Below are 20,741 nucleotides of genomic sequence, written 5' to 3'. Positions count from 1 at the left end.
GCAAAAGAAACACTTCGTAGTCAATACTGCGCCTACGTGTAGTCATGCAGTAAGACGAGAAATGAGGCTGTACAGCATTCTTAAGGCTAGTATGCGTTGCAAACAATCCCTATTTTTTAGCACTGACTAGCTATGCAAACTTTACCCGCAACTTCCCTCAGCTGCAAGGATGACAGGTCGTACCTGCTGTTCAACGGACGCCACAGACGCTGCTGTTGCTCCCAGCGTGTGCTGAACGTTGACTCATCCGTGAAGATGACCTCCCGCCACTCCTTTGCAGTCCATTGCTCGAACGCTCGGGCAAAATTCAGTCGCTCTTCCCTCTGCTTCGTCGTCAGGTGCGGCTTCTGAGCGGCAACGCAGTTCATGAGACCTGCCTCTCGCAGTCTGCTCCTGATAGTCTCGCTGCAGCAACTGAGGTCCAGTGCGTCGCGAATTTCCCTGGCGTTCAGAAAGGGGTCAACAACAGCGGCAGCAACTATCTGTTGGTCCTCTTCCAACGTTGTAAGCCTTGGCCGCCCACTGCGCTGAGCATCAGCAATTCTGCCGTATTCATCCCTATAGGCTTGAATAATGCGGTTCACCGATGTTCTGCTCCTCCTAGTGCGGCGGCAGATTTCACGCTGAGGGACACGTTCTATGCTAAGCCGCACTATGCGCCTTCTCTCCTCGATCGGCACCCGGGATGGCATTTTTGCGACGAAACGAATGCGACCGTTCTCGTTTTTAAACATTTCCTAGTCTTCCAGTGTCCAATGGCTGGACACAACCATATCTGGATAGCAGCGCGCACTACAAAGCGCGTCGCCGACACCGTTCCAGAGAATAAAAAGGAAATATTGAACGCCGGTGTCCTATTGGCCCCTTTGCTGTGGCACCGCGGATCAGCTGCATCATACCGCGAAAGAAGGGTGGGAAGCACTACGCGGACGTCCGGAGCTAGTGGCCGCGCTCTATGACTCGATGCCAAGGCGAGTAGGCCAAGTAATCGCGGACGACGGCGAATTTTCATCCCATTGAGGACCTCTTCAACGCATGGAGCCCCAATTTTTATTTTCTTCCGTGAATAAACTTTCACGAGAGACTTGTCTGTCCGATTAGTCTTTCCAATCATCTCTTTCTGACGGTACTTTTATAAGGAAAGTTTCATAACGGACTGTGTATTGTAGTAGCGAATTAAAACAGTGTGAAGAGGCGCACTGCTATAGTTAATAAACCCACTGCTGGAGACAATGCCGGAAAAGTAATATCGACAGAGAACCCGCGCCGGCAGTAAAGCTTGGCACCTGCAAGCGCGCGTCACCATAGCCGCCACTGCGGCTGCTTTCGTTGTGTTGTCTAAAATCGAACAGCGGTGGACGCCAGCGAAATGCACTCATATGAGAGGTATGGTGAATATAATGTTGAAACCTCAGCGCTGACGCCCGTTGTTGCACCTGGGTCGCAAGCCCCAAGGGTAGCGTTGGCCTGGCGGCCTGGGGCACAACTGGAAGCATCCGAAGGTCCCGGCAAAGCATGAGTCGACTGGTAACAGAACAACTTGTTTATTCTAACATCGCATAAGAGTGGGCGGTCAGGTCGACCGAAGTAGAGAGACGGGAGTGCACGTTACTCAACAGAAGAAATCGGAGCCTCTCCCTTGGCGTCCGGGGGCAGCTGCTTTTATACTCTCGCAGTTGAGGGCAAGAAGGAATGCCTCTATAGACGCACACGTGACTGTGCCGCTCGGGCACGTTGGGAAGAGTAGGTGACGCATCCGCCGGGCCGGCGCCGCTCGGACACGTTGGGAAGAGTAGGTGACGCACACGCCGGGCCGGCGCCGCTCGGACACGTTGGGAAGAGTAGGTGACGCATCCGCCGGGCCGGCGCCGCTCGGGTACGTTGGGACGAGTAGGTGACGCATCCGCCGGGCCGGCGCCGGTCAGACCCCCTCGCCTCACAGTTGGGGGAGCTCCTCTCCCCGGCTGCCGCGCTTTGACAAGCGTGGGCACCAACATGCACACACACACACACGCACACCGAAGACACGTGGCATTGGAACATGCCTGGACGCGCTTGGCGGGGAGGCGTAGCGGCGGCGCCGAACGGGCCAAAATGTCTGCCGCTTTGAACGAAGCCCCGGCGTCCGTTGCATCCGCGCCGGCTATACCGCGCGTCGTAGGCGAAACGTAACAGACCGCCCCGCCGGGGGAAGGAGATCCCGATGGTCAGGGGACTGCATCCGCTGTCCGGAGGGATGTCGCTCGATGATGCTCATAACCGAAGTCGGGCGTCCCTCGACGTTTCTTGAGCGCAGCGCACAGAGAAGGCCTCGTTCTCGTTCAGGTTCACACAGGACACTGCAAAGTGACTTCGGGAGAGTTCACATTTTTGTTCTCGTTCCCGGCAAGCGTTAGAACTACGCCGAAACTCAACCGCTCAGTCAGCAAGCACGGCACAACCTTCACTAAGCCCTGCCAGGCTCTTTCCCCTTCTATACCACTGCCTAGTTCCTTACAGTAGTCTAGCAGCACTCAGACCGCGTCCACAAATTGGAAAATTGCACTAGAAAGCACGTCATCACTTTGAAACACTAAACAAAAGCAATATGTTAAAAATCCTGCCTCAGGAAGAAAAACATCAGTAACAAATAATTTTGAGGCTGATTCCTACGTTAGGGGCTTCGACTTAAGCCATCGGCGTTACCGTTGAGACTCCCCTTTTTGTAACGCACCTCAAAGGAATATTGTTGCAAAGCGAGGCTCCAGCGCAGGAGGCGGCCATTTTTGGGAGAGATGGTCTGCAGCCATTGGAGAGGGCAGTGATCCGTCTCAATGATAAACCTCGAGCCGGCTAGATAGCATGATAGTTTCTGAACGGCCCACACGAGACACGCACACTCTTTCTCGGTGGCGCTGTACGCCTGCTCACGACTGGTCAGCTTACGACTAGCATACAGGACGGGGTGTTCCACTTCTCCATTTTCCCGTTGGCACAGTACAACGCCCATGCCTCGCTCACTAGCATCGCACTGAACAACGAACCCTTTTGTATAGTCTGGGGATCGTAGCACAGGCTGGCTTGTTAGGGCGCTCTTTAGGGCGCTAAAAGCTCTTTCCTTTGTCTCGTCCCAGACGACTGTTTGCGGCTCTGTCTTTCTTAGAGCATCCGTCAGGGGAGCCGCGATATCAGAGTACCTGGGGATGTACCTCTGATAGTAGCCGGCGACACCTAAGGACGACCGAATATCGGTCTTCGTGCGCGGTTGCGGGAAGTCTCGCACAGCGGCCACCTTTATTTCAGAGGGGCGGCGACGACCCTGACCAATCACGTGACCGAGGTAGACAACCTCGGCCTGTGCTAACTGGCACTTAGGAGCCTTGACTGTCAAGCCCGCTTCGCGCAGGCGGGTTAGCACTGCCCGCAAGTGTGCCATATGCTCAGACCAGGATGCGGAAAATATCGCTACGTCGTCTAGATACGGTAAAGCGAATTCTTGCTGTCCCCGCAACACTTTATCCATGAGGCTTGAAAAGCAGTATGGCGCGTTCTTCAAACCAAAACTCAACACTTTAGGACGGAATGTTCCCATTGGTGAAATGAACGCCGCATACCTACTAGCCTCTTCTGTAAGTGGAACCTGCCAATAACCCCTGACAAGATCTAGGGTGGAAATAAACTGAGCGCTACTAACTTTCTCAAGGCGCTCCTCGATGTTAGGGATCGGATAAATTTGATCCTTAGTGATGGAATTAAGCCTGCGGTAGTCGACGCAAGGACGAGGTTCCTTGCCCGGTACCTCAACTAAAATCAAAGGGGAGGTATAATCACTCTAACCAGCCTCAATAACACCGAGCTGTAGCATTTTCTTTACCCCAGCCTCCATAATATCGTGCTGGCGGGGTGACACCCGATACGCCTTGGATCGTACTGGCTCTGGGGAGGTAAGTTCTATGTCATGAGTAAGGACAGAAGTCCTACCAGGCCTCTCAGAGAACAGACCTTGAAACTCTTGTAAGAGCTGGTGTAGTTCGGTTTTCTGCTCAGGCGACAGCGGTGCTTTACTGATAAGGTCACTAATGACTTGACCGGTGTCTTCCCTGTTCGTCACTGAGCCTAGTCCCGGAAGCTCGACCGGAAGCTCTTCAGAAACGTTTACCATCATGCACACCACTGCTTCCCGTTGTTTATAGGGTTTGAGCAGATTACAGTGGTAAACTTGCTGTGCTTTCCGCTTTCCTGGCAGACTCACCACGTAGTTGACGTCCGACAGTTTTTGAACAATTCGTGCTGGGCCCTCCCACTGCACGTCTAGTTTGTTTTTTAGCGATGTGCGCAATATCATGACCTCATCGCCCACCTCAAAACGACGGGCCCTGGCTGTCCGATCATAATAAACCTCGGCCCTCTGCTGGGCCTTTGCCATTGCTTCACCTGACAACTCCTGTGCCCTTCTTAAGCGTTCGAGGAGCTTAAGCACGTACTCCACCACGACTGGGTCGTCGCCCCTGCCTTCCCACGATTCTCGAAGCATGCGAAGCGGAGATCGCAGCGAGCGACCGTACACCAGCTCAGCTGGCGAAAACCCCGTAGCCGCATGCGGCGCGGTCCGTAAGGCAAACATCACCCCAGGCAGACACAGCTCCCAGTCAGTTTGATGTTCAAAACACAATGCTCTCAACACGCGCTTCATGACGGAGTGGAGCTTCTCAACGGAATTCGACTGTGGGTGGTACACTGAGCTGTGTAACAGCTTTACCCCACACCTTTCGAGAAAAGTTGTCGTCAAAGCGCTAGTAAACACTGTGCCCTGATCTGATTGGATTTCCGCAGGAAAACCAACTCGCGCAAATATGGACAGTAGTGCATTGACTATCTCAACTGAGCTGAGTTCTTTAAGCGGCACTGCTTCAGGGAACTTTGTCGCTGGGCAGATCACAGTCAAAATGTGTCTGTACCCCGTGGCTGTTACCGGCAGAGGTCCCACTGTATCAATAACGAGCCGTCTAAAAGGCTCCGTAATGATAGGTACCAATCTCAACGGCGCCCTCGATTTGTCCCCTGGTTTGCCCACCCGCTGACAGGTGTCACATGTCCTCACGAAATGGTCTGCGTCCCGAAAACACCCTGGCCAATAGTACTCTTGCAAGAGACGGTCCTTAGTTTTCTTAACTCCTAGGTGTCCGGACCACGAACCCCCGTGCGACAAGCGCAACAGATCCTTACGATAGCATTGAGGCACGATCAGCTGATCGAACTCCACTCCCCTGCGGTCTAGATACTTCCGGTACAGGACCCCACCTCTTTCCACAAAGCGAGCATTTTTCTTGGCGATACCTTCCTTGATAATGCAGCGTATTTTTCTAGGCTGCCATCCTTCTTTTGCTCGGCTACCAAAGCCGACCGGCTGACTTTTAGCAACCTATTAAGTCCGTCTAACGTAGGCGCGATGAGCAAATCTGCAGATAGCTCTTCTAATTTTCCCGTGTCGGGAATTTCCTCTCCAGTATCTGGTGCCTTTAACGTTACAGGCTCAATTTTATTCAGTTCAGGCGTGCTCTGAATATCAGCTTGCTGCGCCTCTGACCCTTTTTCACTGTTTGATAACGTCGGCCCCGCAACTACCGCCTTTGCAGCGAGCTCCCGAACTTTCGATCTGGTTAAGGCCTGAACGCTAGCCTCACCAAACAAAAGCCCCTTCTCGCGCAGGAGGTGATCGGACCTGTTCGAAAATAGGTACGGGTACTGGGGGGGCAGCATAGATGACACTGCGGCCTCCGTCTCAAGTGCTCCGAAAGGTCCTTCAATAAGCACTTTTGCTACGGGCAGACACACGCTGTGAGCTTCCACGGCTTGCTTGATCCATGCGCACTCGCCCGTGAACATATCGGGTTCTACGTAAGAGGGGTGAACTACATCCATCGTAGCTGCGGAATCGCGAAGCACTCGGCACTCTTTCCCGTTCACGAAGAGGTCTCGCATGTAAGGCTCGAGAAGCTTCATGTTCTCGTCAGTGCTGCATAATGACAAAAACACGACTTTTGTTTTTGTTTCTGGACACTGCGCCGAAAAGTGACCCGGCTTCTGGCACGTATAACACACGCGCGCTTGCCTCATCTCGAACCGCTTTCTGCGTTCGGCTTCGGCTGCCGCCGTCTCCTTACGTTCTGTCGGACTGCTTTCACTCGCATCCGCACTACGTGTGTCCCCCTTTAATCTCATGGGCGTGAACTTCGGCCTCTCAAACTTCGAGCCAAATTCACCCTTTTGACCGTCCTTAGCTCCGCGAGCCCGACGCGTCACAAACTCCTCGGCTAGCTCAGCGGCTTTAGCCACTGTACTAACGTCTGGCCTATCCAAGACCCAGTACCGCACGTTCTCAGGTAACCGACTATAAAACTGTTCTAGCCCGAAACACTGCAGAACTTTCTCGTGGTCACCAAACGCTTTCTCTTCTTTGAGCCACTCCTGCATGTTTGACATAAGCCTGTACGCAAACTCTGTACATGACTCACTTTTGCCTTTCTCATTTTCCCAAAACTTCCGACGGAACACCTCCGCTGACAGCCTGTACTTTTTTAGCAGACTCGATTTCACTTTGTCGAAATCCTCTGCCTCCTCTCTATTCAAGCGAGCGACTACGTCGGCCGCCTCGCCGGGTAACAAAGTGAGCAAGCGCTGTGGCCACGTTTCCCGAGAGAACCCCTGCTTCTCGCACGTTCGCTCAAAGTTAACCAGGAACAAACCAATGTCCTCTCCAAGCTTAAACGGCCGCATCAGGTCAGTCATTTTGAACAATACTCGTTCTCCTGCACCGTGTGCCTGACTTCCATTACGAGCGTGTTCCATCTCTATCTCGAGACGCTTCATTTCCAGAGCGTGTTGACGGTCGCGCTCTTGTTGCTCTCGCTCTTTCTGTTCTTTACGTTCACGCTCTTCTCTTTTTGCCGTCTCCCTCTCCTCAATGGTCTCAAGGCATTCCGACAGCTCGTCATCGTCAGCTTCTAACTCAAGAATAGCCCTTAGCAGTTCTGGTTTTCTGAGTTTGTCCGAGACATCCAGACCCAACTCTCTTGCAAGCTCCAGCAATTTCGGTTTGCGCAACGACTTCAAATCCATGGCTGCTCTGAATGCTGCTTTCTCTACTGCCTATTATTGTCTTGCCGCAAACTAACCCGGCAGCAACGACAACCACAATTACCAGCTCTGTTTCTGACACTAACAAAAGCCTGGCAAAACTCAGAAGAAGAAAGTCCCGCACTCACCAAACCTCGCAGCCAAGAATTCAGCGCAGTCGTTCCGCTGCAGGCAACCAGTCATCACACAGGGCTCGTTGCACTGCTCCCGGATGGTCGTTGTGCTGCTCAGCATACAGTCAACTGCATATCTTTGCTGCTGGCCTCCGTTGTCGCGATCTCACCGCTGGCAGACAGTTGTTGGAACCTCAGCGCTGACGCCAGTTGTTGCACCTGGGTCGCAAGCCCCAAGGGTAGCGTTGGCCTGGCGGCCTGGGGCACAACTGGAAGCATCCGAAGGTCCCGGCAAAGCATGAGTCGACTGGTAACAGAACAACTTGTTTATTCTAACATCGCATAAGAGTGGGCGGTCAGGTCGACCGAAGTAGAGAGACGGGAGTGCACGTTACTCAACAGAAGAAATCGGAGCCTCTCCCTTGGCGTCCGGGGGCAGCTGCTTTTATACTCTCGCAGTTGAGGGCAAGAAGGAATGCCTCTATAGACGCACACGTGACTGTGCCGCTCGGGAACGTTGGGAAGAGTAGGTGACGCATCCGCCGGGCCGGCGCCGCTCGAGCACGTTGGGAAGAGTAGGTGACGCATCCGCCGGGCGGGCGCCGCTCGGGAACGTTGGAAAGAGTAGGTGACGCATCCGCCGGGCCGGCGCCGCTCGGGAACGTTGGGAAGAGTAGGTGACGCATCCGCCGGGCCGGCGCCGCTCGGACACGTTGGGAAGAGTAGGTGACGCATCCGCCGGGCCGGCGCCGCTCGGGCACGTTGGGACGAGTAGGTGACGCATCCGCCGGGCCGGCGCCGGTCAGACCCCCTCGCCTCACAGTTGGGGGAGCTCCTCTCCCCGGCTGCCGCGCTTTGACAAGCGTGGGCACCAACATGCACACACACACACACGCACACCGAAGACACGTGGCATTGGAACATGCCTGGACGCGCTTGGCGGGGAGGCGTAGCGGCGGCGCCGAACGGGCCAAAATGTCTGCCGCTTTGAACGAAGCCCCGGCGTCCGTTGCATCCGCGCCGGCTATACCGCGCGTCGTAGGCGAAACGTAACAATAAGCAAAACACCATTAAGAACGAGTCTTCGTTCCTTCTCAGTGGCGCGGTTTGACGCCCCGCGGCCGTCCACTACTGTTCGACAGCGCCATGTGCTAAACTAACGGCGATGCACAGTCCCTTTCGTCGCGACCGTCAGCAGCAGAGCAACCGAACGGCGCACTAGAAATTTATCAAGCGTGACAAGGATCCGTAAGAGAGAGAGGGCCAAGTCTGGCGTCACTCGGGGCACTCTCGCCGTCGGCGCGCGGAGCTAAAGCCCCTCGATAATTTGAAAGTAGCGACACTCTCCTCCTCACGGCGCTTTCCTCCTCGATTCTCCTCACACGCCGGCTGCGCACGGCACGCTTTTCCTCCTGGGCTCCCGCGGACGGGCCGCAGGATTCTATGGAGGCGTGTTCTTTTGGGCCAGTTGCGCGCCCCACTGGGGTTCAGAATTTTGAGAAATGAATGCTAATAACAGCATCGATAATGCTGAAGGCAACGTTTATGAGGAGGTTGGTTTTTTCTTAAAGCCGCATGAACGGGGTATACCCATGTAAAGGGAGCTTTGGGGCGAGTTCTATGCTCCAGACAATTTTTCTGCCACATGATCAGATGCTTTACTTCGTGCGTCTGATCTAGTATTGCTTGTGACATCCCTTTGTGCGTGGTTTATTAAGCGAAAGCCTTAGACCTTGTTTTAAGGTCCCGTTGTGAGCTACAGAAAATATCACGTGACCGAAGGAAGGCGGGAAGCGAACCAAAGCATGTGCAGCCGCGCATAGGAGATGATTATTGATTAGCAAATTAATGATTTATTAGTGATTGGATTAAGATGAAGTCGGGTGTATTAAGGAGCATTAAGGTGGATTAAAGTTGATGAAAGTGGATTTTAATGGATTAAGGTCGATGAAGGTGGATTAGGGTGGACGAAGGTGCGTTGAGGAGCATTAAGGACGATTCTAGTGGATTAGGGTGGATTAAAGTGCATGAAGGAGGATGAGGGTGGATTAAGAAGGATTAAGGTGCATTAAGGAGGATTAAGGTGGGCTAAAGTGAATTAGAGTGAATGAAGGAGGATAAGGGTGGATTAAGGAGGATTAGGGTGGACTAAGATAGATGAATGTGGATTAAGGTGAATTAAGGACCATTATAGCGGATTAGGGTGGATTAAAGTGAATAGGAAGCAGTAGGGTTGATTAAGGAGGATTAAAGTGCATTAAGGAGGTTTGGAGTAGATTAAGGTCGATGAAGGTGGATTAGGGTGCATTAAGGAGGACTCTCGTGGATTACGGTGGATTAAAGTGAATGAAGGAGGATTAAGGTCGATGAATGTGGATTCGGTGGATTAATGTGCATTAGGAGGATTATGGTAGTCTAATCGGTCTTAATACTCAATGAACCCTAATTCACCTTAGTCCACCCTAATCCACCTTGATGCTCCTTCTTCCACCTTAATCCAGCTTAGTACTCCCAATCCGCCTTAATACAACCTAATCAACGTACATCGCCCCTAATGCACCTTAGCCTACCATATACAGTCCTAATTCTCCTTTATCAATCCGCATCCATCATAATCCGCCTTAATCCTCCATCCACCTTAATCCTTATTCATACACCTTAATCCAACATTATCCTGCCTAATGGTCCCAATCTACCTTAATACACCCTAATCCACCTCTATCAAGCCTAACCCAGGTCCATGGTCCCTAATCCACCTTAATCTACACTAATCCATTCTAATCGGTCTTAATCCTCCTTTATCAACCCTAATTCACCTTAATCCACATTAATGGACCTTAATCTTACTTTATCCACCTTAATCCTCCCTAATCCTAGTTCATGCACCCTATTCGACCCTAATCGGTCCTAATACCCTTTCATCAGCCCTTCACCGTAATCCACCATAATCCGCCTTAATCCTCCTCCACCCACCTTAATCTTTATTCATGCATCTTAATCCTTCTTAATGCCCTCTAATCCACCTTAATCTTCTTGAATACACTCTAATCAACCTTAATCCTCCCTAATACACCTGATGTCAATTACTAATGATTCATTAATTAACTTGGGTAATCATTCTCTTATACAGGGGTGGACATGATTTGGGTCACCTCTGGCCGTACTTGGGTCACGTGATACTTCCAGTTTACAACGCGACCTTGAAATATAGAGATCTAAAGTCTTTCCGCTTAAAACTAAAAAAAACTCAATGTTGACTAGCTAACGCTTATCACCTGCAATATACGGGTATATTTGCCACTAATTTTTTCAGGGCGCAAAGCAGAATCTAGAATGCTGCACTTCCGACTGAATAAGAACAGTTAGCGACGTGCGAGGGAAATATTAAGCATACTGAGGACAACCGCAACAAAAGCGCCGGTGAGCAGGCCGGAAGAATGAAAAAAAAAATGCAGCATTACGAGATGCTGTGCTACGAGCACATAAGAAAGACGCCTCAGCTCGCAAACAACGCTGTTCTTTGTCAGAATAAAGTTCTTTCGGCCAATGTCACGCAGCCACTGCTTCCTGCGCAAGCCGTCACGCTTTCCTTGTGGTATCATAAAAACGGCATAACCATCTTGAGGCTTCTTGCTGCAATTATATGCGCAACAGCCCGGCATAGCGCTAGCACAGAGAGCAGGAAACACGGCGTACAACGTTCGCTACGCCGAGCTAAAGCGCCGAGCCAGCCGTGCTCAGGAGGAAAATGGCGCGAACGAAAAAGAAAAACGCAAGCAAAACCCAAGATACGCGCGTTTCCAAGGGCAACGGCAGGGAGACCAATCGGCGTGCCGAAAAACGGGGGCAAAACTGGTTACCGCGGGGGGAACGCACAAGAGGCGAGGAGGAGGCGAGGAGGTCGCGCGTCGGCGGCAGAGTTCAAAGAGTGTCGTTACTTTCAAATTATCAAGGGGCTTTACGCGGAGCGAGATAGCAGCGCCCCGGTGCGGCCCCGCAGCCGCTCCGGCCAGCGGTGCCGTGGTCCGTTTACTTTTTTGGCCGATAGTACGTGTTCGCCCCCATGCTGGACACCGGCGCCTAATCGTTGGCGTGTGCGGTCACGCGAACGGTGGCGCGTTCAAACGATCATGTTCGTCCATTCCGGTGTCTGGCTCCTAAGCCTTTCGCAGGATGGCCCCGCGAACGGCGGGCAAACGCGCGAAAGGCCCGCGCCCCTCGCCGATCTCAAGCCAAAAGAGCAGCAGCCTTGCTAGGGTGGCTAGAAGGGGAGGTGTGAATACCGGCGGCGCAAACGTGACCCCACAGCACACCGATGCCGCGGGGCGGCGCTGTTGACCAAGGCGGGGTAAGCACGCAGCCGAAATGAGCGCCTCGCCAGCCTCGCGTCGGCTGCATCTCTACCACCGAAGGGAACGTGAGCCCGTTTCGGGTATCGCGCGCTTTCTGCGAGCGTCAAAGAATTAATCTTTATCATGACAACAATGTTATGTCAGCCCACATCGTTACACCTGCGAAATTTTACGGGCCCAGTTCGCACTGTATCGAGATTCAAACGCGTTTCGTCTGTGCGCATTTCGTGAGCTGGCTTTGAGTGTTAGGGGCTAGTGGGGGCTTCGAAATAATTTCGACCACTTCGGGTTCTTTAACGCGCACTGACATCATACGGGCCACGGCGGCCGCATTTCGATGGGGGCGAAATGCGAAAACACCCGTGTACTTAGATTTAGGTGCACATTAAGGAACCCCAGGTGGTCCAAATTTCCGGAGTCCCCCACTACGGCGTGCCTCATAATCAGAAAGTGGTTTTGGCACGTAAAACCCCATAATTTTTTTTGACATCATACGGCGCACAGGCGCCTTGCTTATCGCCTCCCTGAAAATGCGGCCGTCGTCCTCGAGATTAGCAGTCAATCACCCTATGCGTGCCGTAAGACCTGTAAACTGCAGACATTACCTGATAACGTCTGGACGTGTTTACAAACCACTTTTTGTCTGCGCTTGCAGACCTGTAGCATGTCATTTTGACGCTCATATAAGCAATTTACTATAATTGCAGACGGTGAAGCAACAGATCGAAATCGTTTATTTACAAGTGAGGAAAAAAATTTACAACACACAAGGTTTCAGTGTTTTCCGTTTCTTCTCACTGCTCTGCTGATTGACACCTTTAAGCAAAAAGTGAATCTTTGTGAGGCAATAAAAACGTATCACTGAGGCTGTCAGGGTAGCAGAATGGTCTAGGCAACCAATCTTTGATGTTTAACCAATTGACTGCAAAATCTCGGCCACAGATATGGCATGCCAGCGTGTTACACTGAATTAAAAATTATGGGGTTCTACGTGCCAAAACCATTTTCTGATTATGAGGCACGCCGTAGTGGAGGGCTCCGGAAATTTTGACCACCAGGAATTCTTTAATGTGCACCTAGATCTAAGGACACGGGTGTTTTCGCATGTCGCCCCATCAAAATGCGGCCGCCGTGGCCGGGATGCGATCCCACTACCTCGTGCTCAGCAGCCCAACACCTGAGCAACCACGGCGGGTGTTATACTGAATAAACGAGTGTTTGTTTTCAAGGGCATTGTCCAGCTTATAGAACGATTCTGAGGGATATAAAAGGCCCTCAAGGTGCCACTCTTTGGATGCCTCTGATGGAAGTTCTCTGGGGATATTGCCTTTATCACTAAGACATGCTGCTTTGCAGTCTTCACAATGTGTGGGCAAAACACGTCTTCTCGCCCCATAACCTGCAATGTAATAAACTTTAAGCCGTGCGTCGCTGCGGTGCTCTACATAACTTTGGTGGTCCACAGCCACTTGCACGGCATCTGTTGGCACAGCCTTCACGCTGTCTTCACTGTGGCTTTCTTGTTCAGCCAGCACCTCTCCAACAAGGACATCCGACGACACATTGCCGTCGCTCCTTGTGAGGTTCTAGAAACTAAGACACCTGGATGTGCGCAAGCAACATTTGTTACTTAAGCATGCCGAACTTCTGTAAAACATTGGTACTATTTACCAAGCTTGCACGTATACACACCTTATGACTAGAATGAATTGAGGTGGGGTAGGATGATTGTTTGCCCCACTCGCTTGTCTCACAACGCCAAAACATTGCTCTAGGCGGTCTTGGCTCAGTTTCGAAGTCATCATGTACATGATGTCAGCATTGTCGGTAAGGTACTTTAGAAGGTGTTTTGTTGAATGGATGGTCATCGTCAGCCCCTCAGAAGTACTGTTACTAAGAAAGCCGAGCCCATTGGAGTGAGCCTCCCATTCATCAAGAAACGGAAGAGTTTCATCAAGGGTGGCCTCTTTCTTGCTGCCCCATCTGAAATACCAAAGAGAACAATCATGCACATTTTGAGAGAAAAACTATGTTAAAATAACCTCATGACTTCTGCAGGGAACCTCGACGTCATAGCTTCAATGAGCCTGGCCTGACCATTGGGACCACTCGATCCCGTTTGGCAAATGCTTGTTTGCAGGCAGGGGCACGGAAGAGATACCTTTTCTGAGGTTTTCTTGCACCCAGTATCACATCCGGGCACAAAGCTCCGTCTTCTTTTTCGCTGCCGACTGCATCTCGCCCTCGAATTACGGATTGTCGCGAGGAACACTCCAAAAGGGGCGCCGAGACCAACTGACAGCGGAGGCGCAGGCCAGCACGGCTACGAGTCCCCCGCCGCGAGCAGCAGCGCCACGTTCCCCCTGGTGGCATCGGTGCGCAAGGGGGTCACGCGCGCCCGAAGGAAAGCGCCACCGGTATTCACACCTCCCCTTCTAGCCACCCTAGCCTTGCGCCATTTTGCGGCCGAGTAACCCCGCCATTAGACGGCGTTAGCAGCTCGCAACACGCGCGCTATCTTTCGTGCTAACCTGCAACCCCACCGCACGCCGCCGGTTCTTTGTTGCACGGAGAAGCCAGATTACAGGAGATAAGTGAGAGTCGAGCGTCCCCGCGAAATTCATCTAGTACGCATCGACGCATCGCATTGTATAGGTGAAATGTGAAAAGCGGCACAAACAGAAAGCTACTTTAACCTCGGAACAGTTCGCACACAGATGTACGGACGCCTACGTGCCAGCTGTATTGCATCAAAGAAGCACCCAGTTGCGAGTCGCCTTTCAGCGGCATATTTAAATGGCGCTGGCAAGTATATATATCCACGCTTTGGCTTTCATGCTGCAGCTGTTAAAGAGAATAACATGCCCGACGAAATTCCGGCCCTGGATACGCCACCCATTGACACTCAAATTACAGAGCACGTACGCTTCTTCACTGAAACAAAAGCTGCTCGAAGCAGTGTTAAATTTCTTTGACATGGTGAATGCGCTACATTACTCCATAGCGAAGGATACAGAACACATGGATCACAGGAGACGGATCTCAGCGACCACAGCTGGCCTCTTTTTGCTGTCGTATAAAACAGCAAAGAACAATTGTTGTCTTGTCAGCGGTGGTGCAGTACCGCGGTGAGCTGCATAGCCATCTTGAAATCTAGTCGGGTGGACTGATCAATCTATTTTGGTGCCATTCCATTAGGGCACTCTGGCGAACCCGGCAGCGCGTTTCATTAATGCAAAAAATACATGTGCACGTATGTCCGCATATTAAAGGGACACTAAAGGTTACCAGAAACTCAAGTTAAAGTGGTAGAGCAATGTTCTAGAACGTCTAAGGCGTCAATATAATCGCGAACAGAGCTTTAGTAACCGAGAAATTGAGGTAAATGCATGACATGATTTGAGACCCCCCAGCGACATTCCGGTACTAGCCCGATGACGAAAGGACTCCTCATAATTTGTGTTACTAATACTCAACTACTCGTATTAAAAATATAATTTCATTCGATTATAAGACGGAAAAAAATGCTACTTGTCTACGTCTATTCGATTCTAAGAAAAAATAACATTTTGACGTTACCCTTCAGTAATATGGGTGTTCGAAAGGTTTCGTTTTCGCTCGACTCTGCGCGCTCGACTCTGCGCTGCGCACGCTTTGGAGTTTCAGTAGTTTCGTTATCGCGTCGTGCTGTGAGGGTTCTGCTGGCTCGCGAAACTTTCATTTGGAACAAGCAGCGAGAATGCCACGTCCATGTGATGTCGTGGGAAGCCCTCGTTGCCTTCCCGCTCCGGAGAGCCGGTGTCGAGGCCGCCGTCGTAGTACGCAACGACGCCGGCAGTGCGAGCCCTCAGCAGCAGGTCGCGCTCGTCGGTGCTCAAATCGCTGAAGTTGCGCCCACCATCGCGAGCCAATCTGTCGGTGTCAGGGTCCATTGCGACGAGCGTCGAAGTTAGCGTCATAGAATGAAGTACCAGCTTATGGGCGTCTTGCGCTGGAGTTTGAGGTATAGTAGCGGCGCCTGGTGGCGGTGCGGGAAACGACATCTGGGTCGTGCCAGCTTGGGTCGTATTGAGCCCTGGCTGTGGCGAAGCACGTTTCTAGGCCGAGTATTGCGTCGATTCGCACATTTTTATGCCCTGTTGCGAGTGCGAAAAGGCTCGTCGCTTCTCATAGACCACGCTGACCACGCTGCGAGCTCGCCGCAGCCTATAGTTTAACGAAAACGGACTCTCCGTGTGCCGTGGGACGTAATATGCGACGTAATTCGTTTCTCCTTCCGCTAGCCACCATACTCCCGCTTCCGCTCTGCTGTCGGCTCTGTCTTGGCTCTGTTTCTGGCCGCGCGTTCGCGTTTTGCGCAGAAAAGCTGTAGCGCCGTCTCCGGACGCCGTTCTACTCACCGATGGCGCAACGTCACTATGAGACCATGATGTCAGTACTCCTCGATCGAAGGGCGGGCGATTTGAACTGCGCTAGAGGTACGCGGACGCTTCAGAACGCATTTTCTCTTAAAATAAGTCTCTCCTTGGCACGAAACAAGCGTTTCGAGGTTTCTGTGATGGTATTTCAACTGTTCACGTTGACTTAATAGTAACCTTTAGTGTCCCTTTAAGTAAGCAAGACTGTCAGCAAATTAGCTAAGCGTTGAATAGACATTTTACTAAGGCTACGCGCGTGCCCTGAAGTGAACAAGGGCGCAAGCAGTGTCGAGCAACAGCGTCTCGCTGATGGGTAATGAAATGCTCGCGAATTGCACTTTTTTTTTTGCACAAATATCGCACTTAACTGCATCATTGTATGACGTCATGACACATATAGTTTTCTTTATCATAACATTTCGGCAACCTCGGGGTTTTCGACACAAAGTAAGCCGTTATTTTTTTTTGTCTCTAGTACTTCCACAGCGAGCTCGCTACCAAACGGTCTCCTTAAAGTAGGGAAAGGCGAATCTTTGAAGTTTCGAATACGAATTGAATATTACACACTAACTATTTGTATTCTAAAGAGAACTATTCGTTACTTCGAATGTTGAAACTGACCTTATATTTTGCAACAACCGGCTGTTGAAATCGCCTGGGTTATTGTTCTCCGTCTGCCAGACAGAGTATCGCAAGATATCATAAATGAAACAAGGAAAGAAACTCTTTGAAACAATGCAGAAACAAACTGGACAAATTAAGCTGCGTTTGCGGTTTCACGGCGGTAGCCTACATGGAAGCCTGTGGTTTTCGCTTGGTAGTCTGTAATTTAATGTTTCATGCTGTCTAGTCATGTAGAAGTTTTGTTTTTCATGCTACAACCAGTGATGTGTTTCTTGGAACGGGCCCCTTTACATGTGCCTATGGAACACAAGCCCTTGTGCAGTTTTTCTTTCTCACAACGTTTCACCGTTTCTTTTTTATCAGCTACTTATTTGGCGTTTTTGGAAAGCTAGTCACAGCCACCATTCATTAGTGAAAAGTTTGTTTGCAACCAGGCTCTAAAGATGTTGAAAGGCTATTTTTGCACTGACAATTAGTGCTCTACTGTTTGAAACTGAGGCTAATTGTCCGTCACAGAAGACTGTTTTTTCACTAGTCAGTACAAGCTTGGTACTTACTTATCCCGCAATGAATCTTACTGCTATAAATCTGTGCTTCTTCGTCTGACTATACAATATTCCATTAGATATTCGACATGTACTATTCGTGTTCAATTAGTATTAAAAATTCTATTCGCCCACCTCTACCTTAAAGGGGCATTGAAGAAGAATATTAGGCGGAAGGTTCAGCAGGGCCCAACTCCGATGCCGTCTATTCAAATACATGTAAAACAGTGAAACGCTTTTCTGACATAACCACTGGGCGAACTTAATAGAATTTGTTGCATTTGAGAGATAAAGATAAAATCTAGTGACTGTTGGAAGCGGAATTTCGATTTATGGCTTGAATTATTTTAATGGAATTTTCAAAAATTGGTAAGGTTGAAAAAAGTACACGCAAGAAGTTTACAAATTCATTGTTCTGCACCTAGAACAGACATCGCAGTTCTGTGAACTCCGTCCATTAGAGCATCCAAAGCGGACAAATTCGATTTGTCAATTTATATCTTACGTGAATTTATTACATCGTTTACAAGGGTTTTGCAAAAGTCCTCCTCACAAGTTAGTGGTTGACTTGAAAGCCATGTGGAATATAACAATTTTCTCCGCTTTAGATCTGCCATTAGGAGCAATTCTGCTATAATTGTCATTGCTGAGTTGCAGAGTTGCAAGCTTGATAGTTTCGTTTCCTGAAAATTTGTGATTTTTGTCAATTTCTATTAAAAAGTTGACGGCCTAAATAAAAAAATCGGAACCGGCAGTCACTAGATTTTAACTTTTTTTTCTTTTAAACGAAACGAACCTCCTCAACTTTGGTGAAGTGGGTGCCGAGAAAAACGATTTTTCCTTTCCATGTATTTAAACCGGAGGCCCCGAGTGAAAGCGTCCTCTTAAGTCGAACTAGATTGACAGAGCATTCGTCTAGAAGTCTACCATCGTTTTCTACCTGAGCGGCGATATATCACGTTGTCGCGTAGAAAATTGCCTCCGAGTCGCCGCTGTTGCTCCTCAATTCAAAACCGTCCGCGTCAAGACGAGGGATTTGATGTAATTCCCACGTGACCTACCTCAACGCCAGCTTTATGTACATGTCTTTTTAGAAACTCTTTATAAAGTCTATATGTAAAACGTACTGCTGGGCGGCTGCAAGTGTTCTGCTTGCGTGAATCGCACTGCGTCTATGCTTCGGTTCAGGATACCGGACACTAGGGCTGAGGATACTGGACTTGAGTCTCCGCGACCGGAGCGGGCGAGAGTGGTTTCCGCCTCGGTGCCGACATTGAGACATTGCAGCCGCTCTCTCACACACACACACACACACACACACACACACACACACACACACACACACACACACACACACACACACACACACACACACGCACACGCACACGAGCACACACAGACACACGCGCACGCATGCACACGCGCAGACACACGCACACACACACGCGCACGTGCTCTATGGTAGGACAGTAAACCGGGTCTGGACAGAGAGATCCTTGAAACCGCAGAAGTTTTCGACTGCATAAAATGTCGTTTCAGGTGGTCGCAAGCAGTACAGCCAGAATATACCCTTGACATCGAGCTTATTTCTCACTTTGTGGAGGAAGCTCGGACTGATCAACGAGACCGAGTCGGTAAGCTTTGCTTGCGAGTCGTGAGCCATTGCCTCGTATTATTATTATTATTATTATTATTATTATTATTATTATTATTATTATTATTATTATTATTATTATTATTATTATTATTATTAGTTGCGCAATGCCTGCGCTAGAGAGTCGTGGACCAGTTATTACGATTTACCACTTCCAGCGCAGCCTGTCGGTAGTTTATTTCTAGCAATGCAGGGAATTCAAGCGCTGCCTCGCCATCTTAACAAACCATTTCGTCGGCGAACTAAAGTTATGGTTATTTTTGTGCGTCTACTGCGATATGGGTAGTATTTGCTCCTGTGGCCTGGTTCAGAATGCCAGAGCGATTCCACTATACTTAATTTTGCACGTGTGTGTCTGTGCGCGTGCGTGCATGCAAACTCAATCCATGCTTTTTTTTTACGCATTGCTTGTGGTGACACCACTGGTCCAGGTTGCCAGGTCGAAGATTACGCCTTATCTAAGAGTGGAATTTTGCATCTTTTTTTTTTGCCTGTACATGTGCGAAACAAATTTCATTATAGCAGGTGTCTTTGTGAGCCTAAACAAAATAAAAAAATTAAATTATTGGGTTTTACGTGCCAAAACCACTTTCTCATTATGAGGGAAGCCGTTTTAGTAAAGGACTCCGGAAATTTCGACCACCTGGGGTTCTTTAACGTGCACCTAAATCTAAGTACACGGGCGTTTTCGCCCCCATCGAAATGCGGCCGCCGTGGCAGGGATTCGATCTCGCGACCTCGTCCTCAGCAGCCCAACACCATAGCCACTGAGCAACCACGGCGGGTCGAGCCTAAACAACAACAAATACAAAATAACAAGGAAAGACCGGTGTTTCGTCCTTTGCATGCTTAATTTTTATTCTTGTTGGTAGGTGGGGCATAAAGTTCTGCGCGACCAGAATTGTGTCGGGCGACATTTATCGCTGGATGCGATCCTCACGAGACACCCATAAGCAGGCCACTGCAAAAATAAATAATTAAATAAATAAATAAATAAATAAATAAATAAATGCGAACTGTAACTGGCATTGCGCGTTCATAGAAATAAATTTTCTAGATTTCCGAATAGGAGGCAAATACGCTTTGTGCATGTCTTGCAGTAACAAAAAGAAAACAAAAACAAACTTTGTCCTCCACGTTTGGATGCTCCCGGGGATATGTTCTTTCACGTGCAAATCATGCTATTTTACTTTTTCTTTCTTTCTTTTTGGCGGACACCACACAGGTATGCCAGCCAACCACTTCTTTCTTGAAAAACACTGCCTGCCACGTGCCTCCAGAGGAAGATTCTTCGACGGCTGTTTAACCTAATTTTCAATTACCTGCCGTGCTTTGAAGAAGCTGTATATGTCATCAAAAAAAGAAGAAGAAGAAGAAGAAAAAGAAGCGTTTTTGTAGTGACTTACCCATTGTCAAGTATGAGAAGATATGTGAAACTGCTCGGCGTGGTTAAAAAAATGGCGTAGTTGGGGACTCAGGGTTAATTTTGACCACCTGGGGCGTTCTTTAACATGCACCCAACGTACGGGAATTTTTCGCATTCCCCCCCCCCCCCCCCCATATCCAGCTGTTCTGGATGGATAGATGGATGGATGTTATGAGCGTACCCTTTGTGGGTTGCGCCACCAAGCTCTTGCTATTCTACTGCCTAGTGTCCTACCTAGGTTAAAAAATAAAAAAAATTAAAAACCCACTATGAACTCCCACAATCAAAATTTCTGACCCCTGTGGCGACGCCTGTTTCTCGAACCTCGACCGGCATTATTATTGGGTAGCGTGGCGTTGTCGGCGGGCTGCAGGTGTCCGGTAGACCATAGTGACCAAACATGGACGAGTCTATTTCTAGTGCGAAACTTGAACTGTTTATTCATTGGTTGGTGAAGGATAAGAAGGAGAGAATAAATGAATAAAAAAGTACA

The 20,741-nt window shown here is 49.9% G+C and overlaps 1 protein-coding gene across 1 annotated transcript in view; it reads left to right on the top strand.

Moving 5' to 3' along the window:
- The window catches only part of LOC142570317 (sodium-dependent multivitamin transporter-like), a 41,059-nt gene extending 20,689 nt beyond the window's left edge, over window positions 1-20,370 (top strand). The window contains exons 5-6 of the mRNA XM_075678711.1: window positions 18,708-18,802; window positions 20,048-20,370. Of these exons, the coding sequence (XP_075534826.1) occupies window positions 18,708-18,802; window positions 20,048-20,128 (176 nt within the window). The 3' untranslated portion in view covers window positions 20,129-20,370. The remainder of the gene's footprint in view (window positions 1-18,707; window positions 18,803-20,047) is intronic.
- The last annotated feature ends 371 nt before the right edge of the window (window positions 20,371-20,741 follow it).

Source organism: Dermacentor variabilis, chromosome 1 (assembly GCF_050947875.1).
Source record: "Dermacentor variabilis isolate Ectoservices chromosome 1, ASM5094787v1, whole genome shotgun sequence".
Taxonomy (NCBI): Eukaryota; Metazoa; Arthropoda; class Arachnida; order Ixodida; family Ixodidae; genus Dermacentor; species Dermacentor variabilis.
Note: the sequence above shows the minus strand (reverse complement) of the source record. Positions and strands in the feature narration are given on the sequence as shown.